This window comes from Portunus trituberculatus, chromosome 46 (assembly GCF_017591435.1).
Source record: "Portunus trituberculatus isolate SZX2019 chromosome 46, ASM1759143v1, whole genome shotgun sequence".
In the NCBI taxonomy this organism is placed as follows: Eukaryota; Metazoa; Arthropoda; class Malacostraca; order Decapoda; family Portunidae; genus Portunus; species Portunus trituberculatus.
The window spans coordinates 3440828-3459259 of record NC_059300.1 but is presented as its reverse complement, the minus strand read 5'-3'; the positions used below and the strand labels follow the sequence as shown (position 1 = coordinate 3459259).

General features: G+C 43.3%; 2 protein-coding genes across 3 annotated transcripts in view; one reads left to right on the top strand and one right to left on the bottom strand.

Moving 5' to 3' along the window:
* The window catches only part of LOC123519830 (procollagen-lysine,2-oxoglutarate 5-dioxygenase 1-like), a 210444-nt gene that overhangs the window by 62881 nt on the left and 129131 nt on the right, over positions 1-18432 (top strand). The window lies entirely within an intron of this gene.
* LOC123519834 (immunoglobulin domain-containing protein oig-4-like) overlaps positions 1-18432 on the bottom strand; it is a 36805-nt gene that overhangs the window by 6871 nt on the left and 11502 nt on the right. Inside the window, exon 2 of the mRNA XM_045281363.1 lies at positions 7326-7573. Within this exon, the coding sequence (XP_045137298.1) occupies positions 7326-7499 (174 nt within the window). The 5' untranslated portion in view covers positions 7500-7573. The remainder of the gene's footprint in view (positions 1-7325; positions 7574-18432) is intronic.

Genomic DNA, 18432 nt, shown 5'->3' with positions numbered 1-18432 from the left:
CCTCCTCCTCCTCCTCCTCCTCCTCCTCCTCCTCCTCCTCCTCCTCCTCCTCCTCCTCCTCCTCCTCCTCCTCCTCCTCCTCCTCCTCCTCCTCCACCTCCTCCTCCTCCCCCTCCCACGCGATCAATACACTGCTGGTGAAATACACGTCAAGAGGAGTACCTACTGGCGGATACATTGAGGTCAGTTGTTGCTGGACACACACACACACACACACACACACACACACACACACACACACACACACACACACACACACACACACACACACACACACACACACACACACACAAGTCACTGATGATGTTTTTATCTTTGTGTGTGTGTGTGTGTGTGTGTGTGTGTGTGTGTGTGTGTGTGTGTGTGTGTGTGTGTGTGATGTAACAAGAGACAATATTAGTATTTTGAATTCGGTAAACACTTCAGAATATGATTGGTTATTAAGTTGAGAGTTCGAGTTGAGGTGTGTGTGTGTGTGTGTTTGGTAATTGAGTTTCTACCTTCTAACTACATGTATATTAAAGTACTCACTGTTTGTCTTCTCTTCTCTTCCCGCCTTTCCTTTCCATCCGCTCCTTTGTTATTTATACCTCGTCTGTCTACTTCCACCTTCCACTTTTGGCTTTTTTTTTTTCACCTACTCACGCATACTTACCCCCTTACACACACACACACACACACACACACACACACACACACACACACGTCATCATGGAAGCACCTACACACTTCACCTATCTTTCATCTTTGTCGTACTTCCTCTCCTCCCTTCTCTTCCGCCATCAGTATATTTAACCTACATTTCAAGCATGGCTCCTCGCTTCCCTTCGTCTTCCTCTACCATCTTTTTTTTTTCTTCTACTGCAGACATACCTTTTAGACGTTTATACTTTCCTGATACTATTACTGCTGCTTCTGCTACAGTTACTATTACTACTACAATACTACTACTACTACTACTACTACTACTACTACTACTACTACTACTACTACTACTACTACTACTACTACTACTACTACCTCTCACCCTTCTCATTTTTCCTACCAGTATCTTGTTCCCCACTTCAAGTAAAGCTACCTCCATGCTCTCCCTGCTCTCCATATCTCTCCTCTCCCTGGTTCTCCCTCTCCTCCTATTCGAGTCCGGCGCCTTTCACCCACTCTCCAGCTTCACGCTTCTTGAAATAGTAATACCCTTCCAGCGTGGAAGTGTCATCCCCAGCTTGTTACTCAGCCTTCACTCCTCCAGGACGGATGGTGCGATGGGAGAGAGAGAGAGAGAGAGAGAGAGAGAGAGAGAGAGAGAGAGAGAGAGAGAGAGAGAGAGAGAGAGAATCTAAATTCAACAAATGTGAAAATCGTGTTTCCTGGTTCAGAGTGAATGATGCATTTTTTTTCTTTTGGTCTTTGTCTTTTTTTTTTTTTTTTTTTTTTTTTCTTTTTGTTTTCTTTCTGTCTGTCGCGTCCATTTTCTCTTATTTCTCGTTCGTTTGTGTTCTTCCTTTCTCTGTTTTATTTCTTTCTTTCAATTTGCATACTTTGTCCGGCAACATTCTTATTTTTCCAGATATTATTTTTTTTTCATTTCCCTCCTTTTCTTATCTACAACTACTTCCCATAATGTTACCAGCAAGCATAGCAAAAGCAAACCAGGAAGTCCATTTACTAACGCAATATCAACTTTATTATACCCATGAGACCTACTAACTGTACTTTCCCACGTCCCCACCTCCCCACTTCCTGACTGTACCACTGCCAAACACACTTGACCGACTCAGATCTGCCAAATAAACCTCAATGGAGGCGTCTTTTTAAAGGAGAAAAACAACGTGTGTGTATAATGACAGCTGCTGGTGGTGGTGGTGGTGGTGGGGATTCAGGTACCACTGCCCTAATCACTGGTTGGATTATGCACGCTCGTTCTCCTCCCACCTCTCGATACGCTGGATTTTAGAATGCTTGTGATGTGAATGGCGGTGGTGAGTGGTGCTGGTGTGAAGAGAGGAGGTGCTGGTGGATGAATTAAGTGCTATTATTGGTATTTTATGTTGTTTTTCATGTGGATAGGAGTAAGTGGTGGTGTTGTAAAGGGAGAAGGGAATGTGTGATGAGTTAAATGTTACTAGTGTTGTTTTGTAATGCTTTTGGTGTAGATAGGAATGGTGTTAGTGGTGTTGGTGTGAAGGAAGAAGATGCTAATGGATGATGGGTGTTGATACATGTTTGTTGTAGAGTTTTCTGATGCTTCTAATGTAGTGGAGTGTAGACAGTGTGGTGAAAGGGGAAGTGACGGTGGATGATGGATGGCAGAAGATGTTATTAGGGTACTCTTCGACGCCTTTTATGTAGAGTAAGGTAGAGGAAGCCTGTGATGTTATGTTAATGATGGAGGAGGTGCACAGGAGGTAACGGTCATTGAGTTATAGTGGCAATACTCGCATTGAATAAATGTTTCTTGGGGCTTATCGTATATTTTTTATGTAATGGAGTTCTGATGTGAAGGAGAAAAGTGGGTGTTTGTAAAGTGCTCTGCTGATATTGCTGAGAGACTTTCGAAGGCTTATATAACAGGTGAGTGCTGAAGCGAGTGCAAATGAAGAGGTTTGCCAACATTACTAAAGGATATTTGAATGCTTCATGTATGTACTGAAGAGCAGAGAGTGATGGATGCCCCCGAACACAAGACCATATGAAGCTCAGGAGATTGCAAAATACTAAACGATGAACACACACATACACACACACAGACACACACACAAAAAAAAAAATGAATAAGATAAAAATAAATAGATAGATAAATAGATAAAATAAAATAAATAAATAAATAGAAAAAAATATAAAAATTTATTCTATATTTCCCATTGAGCACTATACTTCAACTCTTTTTAACCCTTTTCTCCATTGGTCAATATACCTAATACGTAACAAATAGACTCCTGAATATAATATTTAGTGATACAAAAATTGGCGGCGCATGTATCAAAGGAGAAAGTAGGAGGCTGGGTGGGTGGGTGACTGTGGTGGCTGGCTGTGTTAAGTGTATTGCTGATATCTGATTCTCTTTCACGCAGGTAAGCACAGCACCGGTGACGAGGCAGGTGTGGGCGGAGATGTGGTGAGTACAAGTGTCTTTTGTTCCTGTCGTGCATGTGTAGGAGGACTCGAGATTCAATAGCAGGGTTGTGTGTCCCGCATTGATTATCGAGGGTTTCTTTCATACGAGAGAGAGAGAGAGAGAGAGAGAGAGAGAGAGAGAGAGAGAGAGAGATTATCCGTGTTTTGATGTAGCGATAAAATTTTCAAAATATTCGTGTTGATGACATGTTTACGACTGGCTGAGTTATTCCCCTTATCATGCAAGTTTCCCGATAAATGGAGACTTCCGGAGGTAAACATGTTATACCTGGTGTGAGGCAGCGAGCACCTGATTCAGTATCATCTACTTGATATATTTACATGTTTATAATCGTTTTTTTTTTTTTCATTCATGTGTATTTATTTATATATTTATTTATTTATTTATTTTTTACCTCATGTGATTTGTAATTTGACTAACATCACGATGCTTTTTTATGTTACTCTGTCGTCTGATAAAACTTTTTGTTCGGTATATTTGAAGCGGAATGACTGAAAAGTAATCAGATATTTTACAAGGTATGTTAGTTTTTTTTTTTTTATCTCTTTTTTATTCCTGTGATTATAACAATAGTTTGATATATTTGAAGCTTTACACTTTAAAATTTATCTGTTCATTGATACTATGTTAGTCACTCAATATATATAAAATTCCGTATTACGTTATTATCTTTTTTTTCAAAAACTTTTTTTTCATATATTTCATGCGAACTACATACAATATCAACCACTTCATCAATATCTCGTGAGTCGCCCAATGTACAGAGGTACGGGCACTATGACACAAGTGCTTTTCTATATTCAGGATTAAAAGTGGACCCATACTCAACTCTCAGCACCCACTCCCTTCCCTCTCCCTAGTACCACCCGCAAGCAGCGCTCGGTACAGGCCTGTGCCACCTGGCAATAGTTGATGTGTACCAGTGTGTACTTGTTGAAAAGCATCACGCTAATCGGCTTGTTTTGTGGAGAGAGAGAGAGAGAGAGAGAGAGAGAGAGAGAGAGAGAGAGAGAGAGAGAGAGAGAGAGAGAGAGAGAGAGAGAGAGAGAGAGAGAGAGAGAGAGAGAGAATTTCTCCTCTCAATATTACATTTTATATTTAATGTTTAGTGATGAGAAACAATGAAAAATTAAGACAAATAAGTAAAACCCAGAATTATTCAGCTAAAAGTTGGATGGCGCAGGGAGAGAGAGAGAGAGAGAGAGAGAGAGAGAGAGATTCATGTCCCCTCGCTCGGGTGATCAAGGAATCGTGACGCCTCTCCCAACTCCCTCCACTTCCCTCCACCTGCCTCCACTTGCCTGCACCTGCCTCACCTCTTGACTCCCGCCCTCTCACACACACACACACACACACACACACACACACACACACACACACACACACACACACACACACACACACACACACACACACACACACACACACACACACACACACACACACCTGCTCTATTTTCGGAACCCTTGCAAGTTTTGGTGGCACACGTTATTTCTCGTTCAGGAGGCGGAGTGGTGGAGGAAAGGCGGAACGGAGGGAAGGAGAAGAGGAGTTGATACGGAGTGGATACTGGGAGTGGCCTAATGTTGTGAGTGTGAGTAGAGTCAGGGAAAGAAAGAGACAGATGGAAGGGAAGAAAGAAAGGGAAAAGAGTGTAGTGAGAAAAGTGTTTGGGAGGAGAAGAAAAGAGAGGGTGGAAACAGTGGTTCTGATTAAGAAAGGAGAGAGAGAGAGAGAGAGAGAGAGAGAGAGAGAGAGAGAGAGAGAGAGAGAGGGTTAAAAATAGAACTACAGGAAGAGAATAAGCGAGTGATGAAAGAAAGGACACAGAGAGAGAGAGAGAGAGAGAGAGAGAGAGAGAGAGAGAGAGAGAGAGAGAGAGAGAGAGAGAGACAGACAGACAGACAGACAGACAGACAGACAGACAGACAGACAGACAGACAGACAGACAGACAGACAGACAGACAGACAGACAGACAGACAGACAGACAGACAGACAGACAGACAGACAGACAGACAGACAGAGACAGACAGACAGACAGACAGACAGACAGACAGACAGACAGACAGACAGACAGACAGACAGACAGACAGACAGACAGACAGACAGACAGACAGACAGACAGACAGAAAACGACAAAAAAAACAAGAATGCAAAGGAAGTTAATTTCATTGAATAGAGAGAGAGAGAGAGAGAGAGAGAGACAGACAGACAGACAGACAGACAGACAGACAGACAGACAGACAGACAGACAGACAGACAGACAGGAGAGAGAGAGAGAGAGAGAGAGAGAGAGAGAGAGAGGTAGTGGGAGGTGCGGTGCATAAGCTAAATGGACGATGGAAATGTGAGGTCATAAAGGCGAAGGAGTTATCGGTGGGAAAGTCAGGCAGATGAGGCCGCCAGAACAACGCGACAAAGAACCCGACCTTGAAAGTTTTCTCGAGCGTGAAAGGCGAGATGAAAAGGATCAAAGGGAACAAGGAGAGAGAGAGAGAGAGAGAGAGAGAGAGAGAGAGAGAGAGAGAGAGAGAGAGAGAGAGAGAGAGAGAGAAGGGGGGGAGGGAGGTACAAGAAAATGTTTGAAAAGTATTGGGAAAAGAAAACAGTCCTAGATATGGGATGATCAAAAAAAAAGTTGAGATAAAAAGGAGGAGGAGGAAGATAATTATAATAGATTAATATAGTAATTGAATATGTTGACTCGTGAAGCGGGTGAAAAGGAGGAAGAATGGAAAGAAAACTAGCAAAGATACGGAGCAGTAAGGAAAATGGAGTTAAAAGGAAGAGGAAGAAGAGTGGAGAGCAAACTGAATGAAACTGTTGACTTAAGGAGGAGGTGAGAAAGGAGATGAGAAGTTGAAAGAAAAGGAAAAGAAAATCAGCAAAGATATGGAAGCGTAAAGGAAATGTAGCACACGGAAAAAAAAAAAAAATGAAATGCAGGCTGAGTGAAACTGGCGACTTGTGAAGGAGAAAAAAAAATACAAAAAGAGAAACGCAAGAAAAATGTGGCAGGATGAGTCAAACAGAGCTGAAAATAAGGAAGAAAAATGAAGAGCAAAGTGAATGAAATTGTTGACTTGCAAACGTGAAAAAAAAGCTGAAAAAAAGAAAAAAAAAAAAGGATTGCTGGGATGATAAGGAAGAGTAAGGAAAATACAGCTAAAGAGGAGGAAGACTGGAGAGCATAGTGAAGGGAACTGTTGACTTGGGAGGAGGTGAAAGGGGAGGAGTTGAAATATGGTAATGAAGTTGAGTTTTGAATAAGAAAGTTAACACTCCTGAAGAGGTTTTTGTGTAGCTGGAGGCGCCTTGCCAAGACTGTTCGTGTCCTGAGGGAGGTGCAGGAAGGCTTGAACGTAGTAAACTGTATGGTGGCCACTCACTTGACGGCACCACAACAAGTCCTCTCTTTTGAAGGAATCATTACGACCCAGCTTATATTGAAGCGGGGGAAAAAAGCAAGACTAAGCTTTTATGGTGTCATGGCAACTTGGCTTACATTGAAATGAAAAAAAAAAAAAACAAGAAACCGGTTTGCTCATTTCAGGGATATTACGTAAAGTGTACAAAGAACTTTTTAACCGTGATATGTTAGGACGAGTTACCTCTTATCTTCGTTATTTTCTTCGCACACACACACACACACACACACACACACACACACACACACACACACACACACACACACACACACACACACACACACACACACACACACACACACACACACACACACACACACACACACACACACACACACACACACACACACACACACACACACACACACACACACACACACACACACAATAACGCTGCCTCCAATCCTGGCATACATATAATGGTGATAAAGAACAAGAGAGGCTTTAATATGAAGTAACGGACGAGGAATATTATTTTAACGTGCTAACTAATAGAAGCTTCGTCTTTTGCCTTTCATTAAAAATTCACTTGCCTTAAATCCTCTCTGTATAGGAAAAAAATAAAGTATCTGGAGGAATATTGTGTAACCTGTCTGTGTAGTGGAAAGCATTACATAATGTTCTTATTTTGATAAACGAGAATGACGCGCCTGAAAGAAACCACATGTAATAATAGGAAAGAACACAGACCTCACCAAACATTGTAATGAGTGAGGCCTATCAGTACACTCCTGCCACAACAGTCATCAAGGGTACTCACGCCGTTGTGGTTGTAGTAAGCACGGCTGGCCTCAGACTTGAAATTTTTGATGATGCCGCGGCTGCCAAATTTGCGTCTGTTCTTGCCGCGGCCCTTGCCCTTCTTGGCCTCCGTGACCGCAGCGGTCGCCACCAGTACCAGCAGCACCACCGCCCACGCCCGCCCCAGCTGCATCGTTCTTCCCCTGCCCGGCCACAGGGTCACAGCCGCCTCCGCTCCTTACCGCCGCCCCACGCCCACCATACAACCTGCAGACAGGAAGCGGGTTAGTGCATCCTTCCTCTTGCTGTACTGCGGAAGTGTCGGGGTAGAGAGGAAAGATTTGACACGAAGCAGGAATGGAAGGATGGATGGGCGAGAGATATTCTGAGCGGAAGAATGGGGAAGTGAAAAGTGGAGTGATATGGATTAGAGAAAACGAGTAGAGAGAAAGAGATGGATGATAAGAATGGCTTGATGGATTAGAGAAAACTGGAGTGGAGGGAAATAGACGATAAAAAATGACGGGATGGATTAAGAAAAAACTGGAGTAGAGAGAGAGAGAGAGAGAGAGAGAGAGAGATGATATGAGTGGCTTGATGGATTAGAGAAAAAGATTGAAGGGGAGAGATGGATAATATGAATAACAAAATGAGTGAATAGATGAATTAGAGGAAAGTGGAACGAAGAGACGGATGAGAGAAACAGTAAACAGATGGACTAGAAGAAAACGGAATGAAGAAAGAAATAGATAAGAGGAAGTGACTTTTGTTGGACGTACCAGCGAAATTGGTAAGAAGGTAACAAAAAAAGCAGCAGCTGAATGAAGACGAGGAGCCATTCAAGGACCAGCATAGAAAGAAAAATTAAGGAGAAATAAATGAAAAAAGTCCGTCTTTTCTCCATGAGTTTGGCAATTAAGGAAATGAATAAAAAAAAGACATTGGGTAAATATTCAAATATGACGATTTTCAGAGAGAGAGAGAGAGAGAGAGAGAGAGAGAGAGAGAGAGAGAGAGAGAGAGAGAGAGAGAGAGGTGGGGGTTGGAGATAGAAGGGAAGAGTCATTCATTAAAGTGATTGAGAGACAGCATCCGTATGACGTGAGATATACGCACGCACGAACGGGAACATAACAACATTTCAGTCGAACGGTACAACATTTCAGTGCAATCTAATCCACTGGAGAGGATGAGAGAGAGAGAGAGAGAGAGAGAGGGTGGGTGGGTGGGGGTTAGATGGATGAGACAGACAGTTAACGGGATTAGTCTGGTGGTAACAAGCTGTCGAAGTGAAGGATATGGGAGAAGCATACAGGCAGATGAGGGATGAGGAAAGAATAAGTGACATGGGGAAAATAGTGTTATTCTCTCGTGGACTACTGCTGTCTTACAAGGAAGGAAGGAAGAGGAGGAGGAGGAGGAGGAGGAGGAGGATTAACAATGGTGCAGACGTGGAATATTCTGAGGCATATTGGCTTAACACGAGGAAGGGAACGAGGCCACACTAATGGTCGCCACATGAGTGAAGATGGAACGTGATGGAAGAGAGAGAGAGAGAGAGAGAGAGAGAGAGAGAGAGAGAGAGAGTTTCCTGAATCTCAAAAAAATACTAAGAATTGTAACTTCCATATCTTATTCCTTACCATCTACACCTCACACACCTGACACACACCACGCCTCCATATCTACACACACCACTTTTTCACTTCTCATCATCCTCTCTCTCTCTCTCTCTCTCTCTCTCTCTCTCTCTCTCTCTCTCTCTCTCTCTCTCTCTCTCTCTCTCTCTCTCTCTCTCTCTCTCTCTCTCTCTCTCTCTTCAAATTCCCTTCTTTTTAATTCTCATGTTTCTTTATTTTTTTTCCTTTCCTTCTTTCTTTTCCTTTCTTCTTCGTGTCCTGTGTTCATGCCTAATTCTTTTCCCTTCCCTGTACAGTCTTTTTTTTTTTTACTTCATATCTCTCTTCTTTTCATGTTTTTTTTTCACCTTTCCTTCCTTCCTCTCTTGGTCCCCTTTCCGTACGCTATACTTTCTCCCTCCGCGCTGTTCTTATTTTCATTTGATATTATTTGCATTTCATTCCCTTCCTTCCTTCTTTCCTTCCTTCCTTCCTTCCTTCCTTCGTTTTTTTTTTTTTTTTTTTTTTGCTTTCATATCTCTTACTTTCTCCCTCGCAAACTCTTCTATTCCTATTTTTGCTTCTCATTCCCATTCCATTCCCTTCTTAGTTGTCATACTACACAGTACTTCCCTCCGTCTCTCCCTCTCCCTCTCCCTCCCTTCCTGCGTTTCTACCCGTGCTCTTTAATACGTACATAATGAAAAAGAACAATGATATTTACGTACCAGCTGCAAATTAGGTATGTTTTGTGTGCGCTTGATTATCATACGAGTAGTGGCTTATCATGCAAGAGAGAGAGAGAGAGTGAGAGAGAGAAAGAGAGAATAAAGTGTAAGTCTAATTATCACTATTGATCCATTTAGTAGACTACCGCTTGGCTTGACTCGTGTTGAAAAATTGTGGTGATAAGTAATGCGATTTATGCTCTTTGAATGGTGTTTTGTTGGCTCATGTTTCTCTCTCTCTCTCTCTCTCTCTCTCTCTCTCTCTCTCTCTCTCTCTCTCTCTCTCTCTCTCTCTCTCTCTCTCTCTCTCTCTCTCTCTCTCTTCCATTATTCTTTTTATCCTTATTATTATTTTCCTTTTGTCTCCTCCATAATCTTCCATCCACTCTTCATTTTTTTCTTTTTTCTCTTACTTCCTTCTTTTACCTCATGTTTTCCCCTTTCCTTTTCTTCTTCTCCTCCACTTCCACTCTCTTCACCTGCATACTCCACCTCATTTCTTGCTTTCCTCTTCTCTTTATTTTTCCTTTTTTTATAATTTTTTCCTTACTCTTTCCTCTTTTCTTTGCCATGAATCTCGTCTTTCTTTCTCCATCTCATATTTTCTCTCATCTTTTACCATATTCATCATCCTTCACGTCCCTCCTCTTTCTTCGTTGTCCTCCTCCTCCTCCTCCTCCGCCTTCTTCTCCTCCTCCTCCTCCTCCTCCGTTACATGCTCTCCTTCCTCGTTCTCCTCAAATATCGCCTTAATATCCTCCTCTTTTTTTTTTTTCTTCTTCTTCTTCCCTTCCCTCATCGTTGGTCTCCTCTTTCTCTTCTCTCCTTCTCTTCATCCTTCATCTCCCTCTTCCGTTACACTATCCTTCTTCCTCCACAAATATCTTCTTCATTTCCATTTTCCTCTTGTTTCTCCATGACGTTCCTCTTATCCTCCTCCTCCTCCTCCTCTTCTTCCTCCTCATCGCCCATCATCATCCTCTACTCCTCGTCTGTCTGTCTCCTCATCGCCTTTAAATTGTTCCGGTCGTCACTGCTTATTTTTCTGTCACGAGTCCTGCCTCCTCTTTTCCCTCCCAGCGAGCGTGTGAGTTAATGAGTGAGGGAGCTAAAGGGGAAGTGTGTGTGTGTGTGTGTGTGTGTGTGTGTGTGTGTGTGTGTGTGTGTGTGTGTGTGTGTGTGTGTGTAAAATGGGAATATAGGGGAGAGAGAGAGGAAAAGAAGGAAGTATAGAGAAAGTGAATAGAAAAGTGAATGGGTGAGTGAGTAAAGTATATTTAGAAAAGAGTGAATGAATGAATATGGAGAGGGAAAATCAAGTAAGTAACGAAAGGATGAATAAAATCTTTAGAAAAGTTATTCAGCAAGTAAATTCGTGAATGATTGAGAACAGGGAAATAGAGAAAATAAAATAAGTGAATGAGTGAAGGAGGGAGGAAGGGAAAGACTGAAAAAGAAACTGATGGAGGGAGAGAGGGAAGAAAATAAAGAATTGGTAAAAGAAAGACGAGTGAAGAAAATGTAACCAAGATAAAGAGAGAAGAAGAAAAAAGGAAAACAAATATTGAGAAAATTTAGGATCATTCCATTTCCGCCGAATGAGAGAGAGAGAGAGAGAGAGAGAGAGAGAGAGAGAGAGAGGGAGAGAAAGCGAGTGGGTGTGTGTCGGTTTGAAACAGTAAGGGCACAAATGTTTGATAAATGAATTAACTCGGCTTAAGCAAGAGAGAGAGAGAGAGAGAGAGAGAGAGAGAGAGAGAGAGAGAGAGAGAGAGAGAGAGAGAGAGAGAGAGAGAGAGGCTTATTCTTGTTACATATTTAAGCCTCTGCTTTTCCTCCTCGTCGTCTTCTTTCCCACCTTCCTTCCTTCCTTTCTTCCTTCCTTTCTTCCTATCTCTTTCTTTTTTCCTTATTTCTTCCTTCCTTCCTTCTTTTCTTCCTTCCTTCCCTCCCTCCTTCCTTTCTTCCTTCCTTCCTTCCTCCCCTCCCTCCCTCCCTCCCTCCCTCGCTCCCTCCTCCCTCCCTCCCTCCCTCCCTCCCTTTCTTTCTTTCTTTCTTTCTTTCTTTCCTTCTTTCTTTCTTTCTTTCTTTCTTTCTTTTTTTTCTTTCTTTCTTTCCTTTTTCTTTCTTTCTTTCTTTCTTTCTTTCTTTCTTTCTTTCTTTCTTTCTTTCTTTCTTTCTCCTCCCTCCCTCCCTCCCTCCTCCCTCCCTCCCTCCCTCCCTCCTCTAAGTGATCTCCATTAATCGGTAAAGAAATTGTCATCCGGTATCCTCTCTCTCTCTCTCTCTCTCTCTCTCTCTCTCTCTCTCTCTCTCTCTCTCTCTCTCTCTCTCTCTCTCTCTCTCTCTCTCTCTCTCTCTGTCTCCTGCAGCCAGCCGGCCAGACCCTCTTTCTCTCAGCCACACCCTCTGACAACTTCCTCCTCCTCCTCCTCCTCCTCCTCTTTTTCTTCTTCTTCCTCTTTATCTTACTCTTCCTCCTCTTCCTCTTCTTCTTCCTCTTCCTCTTCCTCTTCCACTTCCTCCTCCTCCTCCTCCTCCTCCTCTTCCTCTTCCTCTTCCTCTTCCTCCTCCTCCTCCTCCTCCTCCTCCTCCTCCTCTTCCTCTTCCTCTTCCTCTTCCTCTCCTCCTCCTCCTCCTCCTCCTCTTCCTCTTCCTCTTCCTCTTCCTCTCCTCCTCCTCCTCCTCCTCCCAAGAGCCACACCTCCATCAGGCAGCTATTCCCTAGTGAAGAAGCCTTTTTGAGATGATTTTGTCTTCCTTTGTATTTCTTTCTTTTTTTTTATCATCGTGTTCTTTGTGTATTTTGTTGTCTCTCACTTTCCTTCTTTGTGACTGTGTGTGTGTGTGTGTGTGTGTGTGTGTGTGTGTGTGTGTGTGTGTGTGTGTGTGTGTGTGTGTGTGTGTGTGGAGTAGGACTATTACACATCCTGGCCTTGTTTCTCAGTAAGCTGACTGTCGGGATACCTGTTGTAACCTGTTCGTGTTAAGACATGTTATTATCTCCTTGGCCTTCTCTCCCTGCCTCTCTGTGCCTTAGTCCTCGTGGGGATCTGGATGAAGGCTGCCTTGTCTTAGCTCTTTAACTACTATGGCTTCTCCTCTGGAACTCCCTGAATTCCCTGTCTGCTTTTGTATCTCCATCTTCCTATGACTTGAATTATTTGAAGAGGAGGGTTTCAAGACGCTTTTCCTCTGGCTTTGGCTTTTGTGATAGTATGGGTCCGGCAGCTCTGTGGGATTTTTTTTATTTCTTTTGTAATTTTTGTTGATCTTGTTGTGCCTTTCCTACATAAAAAGTCTTAAATTGTAAGTTTATAGTGCAGTTTCAAAAGATAACATTCACACTCTTTAGTACAAGCTCGAGTTTTTTTTTTTCAGGTGAGTGTGTTTATAGTTTTATTTCAGAAGACAACACTTTAAACATTATGATTAACATATGGTAATAATTTTATATGAATGTATTCATTGCTATTTGCCTCATCATTCCTCAGTCACGAACCAGTCACAGACATTGGTTTTTTTTTTTCTTATCTTCTTCACTAGCGATTTCCAAACTTTATACCGACTAGGAAACTGTAAATTCAATTATTCTTTTTACCCCTCCCATTCTTTTTCCTACGCGCTTGTAAAGGTTCCATATATTTTTCTTAGTGCAGTGAATTGCTGTTTATCATAGTAAAGAGGTTAAACACTTTTACGTAGGACTGTACCCAAGACAAAAATAAACTACAAGTTATAATGACGTGGTGTGACGATGGAATTGAGTTATTGTTGAGTATGATTATTAATGATTCATTATGTTGGTAGTTAAGTCTCTCTCTCTCTCTCTCTCTCTCTCTCTCTCTCTCTCTCTCTCTCTCTCTCTCTCTCTCTCTCTCTCTCTCTCTCTCTCTCTCTCTCTCTCTCTCTCTCTCAGATGTTGATGTGCATTCATCATAATTTGTATTTGGTTTGGATTTACTGTTAAACTTGTGCTGTTGCTGATGATTATTATTATTATTATTATTATTATTATTATTATTATTAGTAGTAGTAGTAGTAGTAGTAGTAGTAGTAGTAGTAGTAGTGGTAGTAGTAGCAGTAACAACGGTAGTAATTGTAGTTGTAATAGCAGTAGTAGTAGTAGTTGTTGTAGAAGAGTTATTACCAGTTACCACTCCTCCTCCTCCTCCTCCTCCTCCTCCTCCTCCTCCTCCTCCTCCTCCTCCTCCTCCTCCTCCTCCTCCTCCTCCTCCTCCTCCTCCTCCTCCTCCTCCTCCTCCTCCTCCTCCTCCTCAAATGAATCAGTCTATTTCCTCCCCTTCCTAATACGTATTTTCCTCCTCCAGTCACCTTTACTATTCCTCCTCTTGAGTGTGTTTCCTTGGTCGTTAGTTTCAATTTGTCTCTCCGTCTATTTTTTCCTTCCTCACTTCCCATGCAAATGTCTTCCTGGGTCAGCAGTTAACGCGAGTCTTGGGTCACTGAGAGGAGAAAGAAGGCAAGGAAAAAGCTGAGGGGAAAAAGAGAAGAGAGAGAGAGAGAGAGAGAGAGAGAGAGAGAGAGAGAGAGAGAGAGAGAGAGAGAGAGAGAGAGAGAGAGAGTATGGTTGGGTAGATATTGTAATGGTATTGTTTGATTGATTTGAAAATGGAGGAAAAGTATAGGATATCTTTTGTAAGAGAGAGAGACAGACAGACAGACAGACAGACAGACAGACATACAGAGAGAGATGTAAAATATAGGGAGAAAGGATGGCATGTTTTTTTGTATGAGAGAGAGAGAGAGAGAGAGAGAGAGAGAGAGAGAGAGAGAGAGAGAGAGAGAGAGAGAGAGAGAGAGAGAGAGAGAGAGAAACAGACAGCCAGACAGAAAGATTGGTGGCTGACTAGCTATTGTGTGGTGGCTGTGTTTGAATAATGCAAAAAAGGTGAAAAAAAGGAGAGAGAGAGAGAGAGAGAGAGAGAGAGAGAGAGAGAGAGAGATCTGTGGTTCCCTGGATATTGTAGTGGTGGTGGTGGTGGTGGAGTGATGGAGTAAGCGGTCGTGTGTCACCTTGAGTTATGGCGGTGCGTGGTGGCAGGGAGTAAGGTAACACTAATGGCACAGGAATGAAAGGATCCTGTTTTATTTTTATTTATATATATTAGGTTTATCTTATATAGTAGGTTTGTGCTGGATTACAGTAGGGAAAGAATCAAAGGAGAGAGAGAAGGAAGAAGGGAGAAGGGGAGAAGAGAAGGGTGTGTATTTTGTAATGTTGGGAGAGACATGTTATTATTAGTCTGTCGTATGTTTCATCTCTCTCTCTCTCTCTCTCTCTCTCTCTCTCTCTCTCTCTCTCTCTCTCTCTCTCTCTCTCTCTCTCTCTCTCTCTCTCTCTCTCTCTCTCTCTCTCTCTCTCTCTCTCTCTCTCTCTCTCTCTCTTGCTCTCATTTTAGTATTCTTTCTTTTCGTCTTTCCCAGCTCTAATGTTTGGTTGTTGAGCTTATTCGTCCTTCATTCAATCATATTTTTAAAGCTTTATTCTCGTCAGGTAACTGCTTTATATATATCTACATTGACGCCCCCTTCAGTTTGGTCATCCCCTCCTTGTTTTTTCTTTTCTTTTTATTTCAAGTGGTCTTTGTACAGTCCTCCCTTTCCTTTTCACAGGTAGGTACAAAAGTTCTATAGTACTCCACTTGTACACACACACACACACACACACACACACACACACACACACACACACACACACACACACACACACACACACACACACACACACACACACACACACGCCCGGTAGCTCAGTGGTTAGGCGCTGGCTTCACAGAGGAGAGGGTTCGATTCCCGGCCGGGTGGAGATATTTGGGTGTGTCTCCTTTCACGTGTAGCCCTGTTCACCTAGCAGTGAGTAGGTACGGGATGTAAATCGAGGAGTTGTGACCTTGTTGTCCCTGTGTGTGTGTGCCTGGTCTCAGGCCTATCCGAAGATCGGAAATAATGAGCTCTGAGCTCGTTCCGTAGGGTAACGTCTGGCTGTCTCGTCAGAGACTGCAGCAGATCAAACAGTAAAACACACACACATACACACACACACACACACACACACACACACACACACACACACACACACACACACACACACACACACACACACACACACACACACACACGTTAAATCATCGGGTATTCATTTGATTCACTCCTTTCCCGCAACAAACACTCCTCAAACTCTCACAATCTGGCTTGATGTTACATACTCGGCGGCCTCTTCACTGCTGCATCACGGCTATCACGCCTCTAAATTTGCTAGCTGCGTGCCTGCTCTCACCCCCCTTCCGTTCCTCCCCCGCGGCTCCCTTGCATAGGACTGCTTACTCATTCTCCGTGTCCTGCCTGTCATGGGGCTTGGTAACTCTGCGCCACATGGGTCGACACGTGGCGTAAAGGTTGTGAGTTTTGATTTTGGTTCTCGGTGGCTTCTCTGATGGAAGGAGCATAGTATTGTCATGTAAATACTTTGTTCAGTTGTTTTATTGGTAGAGTAATTAACTGTTTTAAAGATCTAATGAGCAGTATTGGTAGCAGTGTTCCTTATCACAAACCAATTTGAACCATTATTTTTTTTCTTTTTTTTTTTAGCTTTGATTTTACAGATGTCTCTAATCTCAGTGGAATATATAAGATCTTAATTGCTCTTTCTTTGTATACTGAGGAAGTTGGAGTGTAACCTTATAATTCCTCTTTTTTCCTTTTAGTCTTTGTTGTTGGTGCTTGTGAATGTTTCGCACATCACCTTTGTTAATTGTTATTCATTGCATAGCATACTGAAAGTGTTATGTCATTCGGTACTTTATTAAGACTCGGAAAGAGCAAACCGTTTTCTTTAATATCCGTGGATGCCTTTGGTTGAGCAGCAGCGTGACACCCCGACTACTAAATCAAACATGCCATTGTCTGAATCCTCGCTACTTCCCTGTGTTTTTTAGTATATGTGTATGGAGTGACAACTTTCTTCATTTTTAAACTTCTGTAGCCTTTGAAAGATACAGAGAGGAGGGAAGAGGAAGTGGATGACAACGGAACACAACTATAAGCACAGGTGGACTAACGTTGGTGGGGGCGGTGGATGAGGAAGCAACGGAGCAGAGTAAAGCAATTCAGGAAACACGACTATATACTGTGGCCTTGAGTGGAGGTCGTGGCCAGAATGGAGAAGATTAAAGTAGCGATGTGGAGAGAGTCAAGGGAGAGAGAGAGAGAGAGAGAGAGAGAGAGAGAGAGAGAGAGAGAGAGAGAGAGAGAGAGAGAGAGAGAGAGAGAGAGAGAGAGAGAGGGGGGCGGGGGATCACTGAAATAACTGGCGAGGTTAGGCTAGGTTGGGTTGGGTTGGGTTGGGTTGGTTTGGTTTGGGTTGGGTTGGGTTGTGGGGTGCGTGGTAGCGGAGAGCTCTGAGTGGCCCCGAGCACTCAGCCGACAGCCACTCAAGGTAATTGATGGACAGCGACACTCTCTGATTGTCTCTTCCTTTCCGACCCGCGCCACTGTAACAGCTTCAAATCATCTCCCGCCCCTTGCTCTTTTGTTTCTTCCTCCGACCCCGCCCCCACCATTGTCTCTCTCTCTCTCTCTCTCTCTCTCTCTCTCTCTCTCTCTCTCTCTCTCTCTCTCTCTCTCTCTCTCTCTCTCTCTCTCTCTCTCTCTCTCTCTCTCTCTCTCTCTCTCTCTCTCTCTCTCTCTCTCTCTCTCTCTCTCTCTCTCTGTCTTGCTTTACTCACATCAGTATATTTCTCCTCCCCTGTCGTGTGTCCCTACCTTTATTCTATCACCTGTTATCCCAGATTGTTCCTCTTAAACCTTCTCTCTTCTCCACCCCCTCCCCCTCTGATCCTGTCTTGCACTACTGTCCTACCATCACCCTCTTCTTCCTCTTCCCTTCCCAAATAATGAGGGAGAAACATTACTTCCGTCTCTCCTCCTCTTCCTCCTCTCTTCCTCTTCCTAGCCTGGGTTATGAGAGGAGGAGGTTGACGATGGTAGCAGTGTAGAGTGTTTTAGGTCGTCGCCCTGAGAAACACCGTTACTAATATATACTGTTAGATATTCTATACTTGGGCGTCTTCCATGTGTGTGTGTGTGTGTGTGTGTGTGTGTGTGTGTGTGTGTGTGTGTGTGTGTGTGTGTGTGTGTGTGTGTGTGTGTGTGTGTGTGTGTGTAATTCACCTCGGTCGGCTGCTGGCCACCCAGCCAGTCTTTCCCATTACGGAGCGAGCTCAGAGCTCATAGACCGATCTTCGGGTAGGACTGAGACCACAACACACACTCCACACACCGGGAAAGCGAGGCCACAACCCCTCGAGTTACATCCCGTACCTATTTACTGCTAGGTGAACAGGGGCTACACATTAAGAGGCTTGCCCATTTGCCTCGCCGCCTCCGGGACTCGAACCCGGACCCTCTCGAGTGTGAGTCGAGCGTGCTAACCACTACACTACGCGGTGTGTGTGTGTGTGTGTGTGTGTGTGTGTGTGTGTGTGTGTGTGTGTGTGTGTGTAAGACCTAGTCAGTCAAGATATTTGTCACAGACTTTTGGTAAATTCTGTTTAATCTTTAAGGGAACTGGCATTCAAGTGGGCCTTTTTTTTTTTTTTTTTTTTTTTTTTTTTTGCCCTTGGCCGGTTTGCCCTCTTATATAAACTACTACTACTACTACTACTACTACTACTACTACTACTACTACTACTACTACTACACTACACACACACACACACACACACACACACACACACACACACACACACACACACAC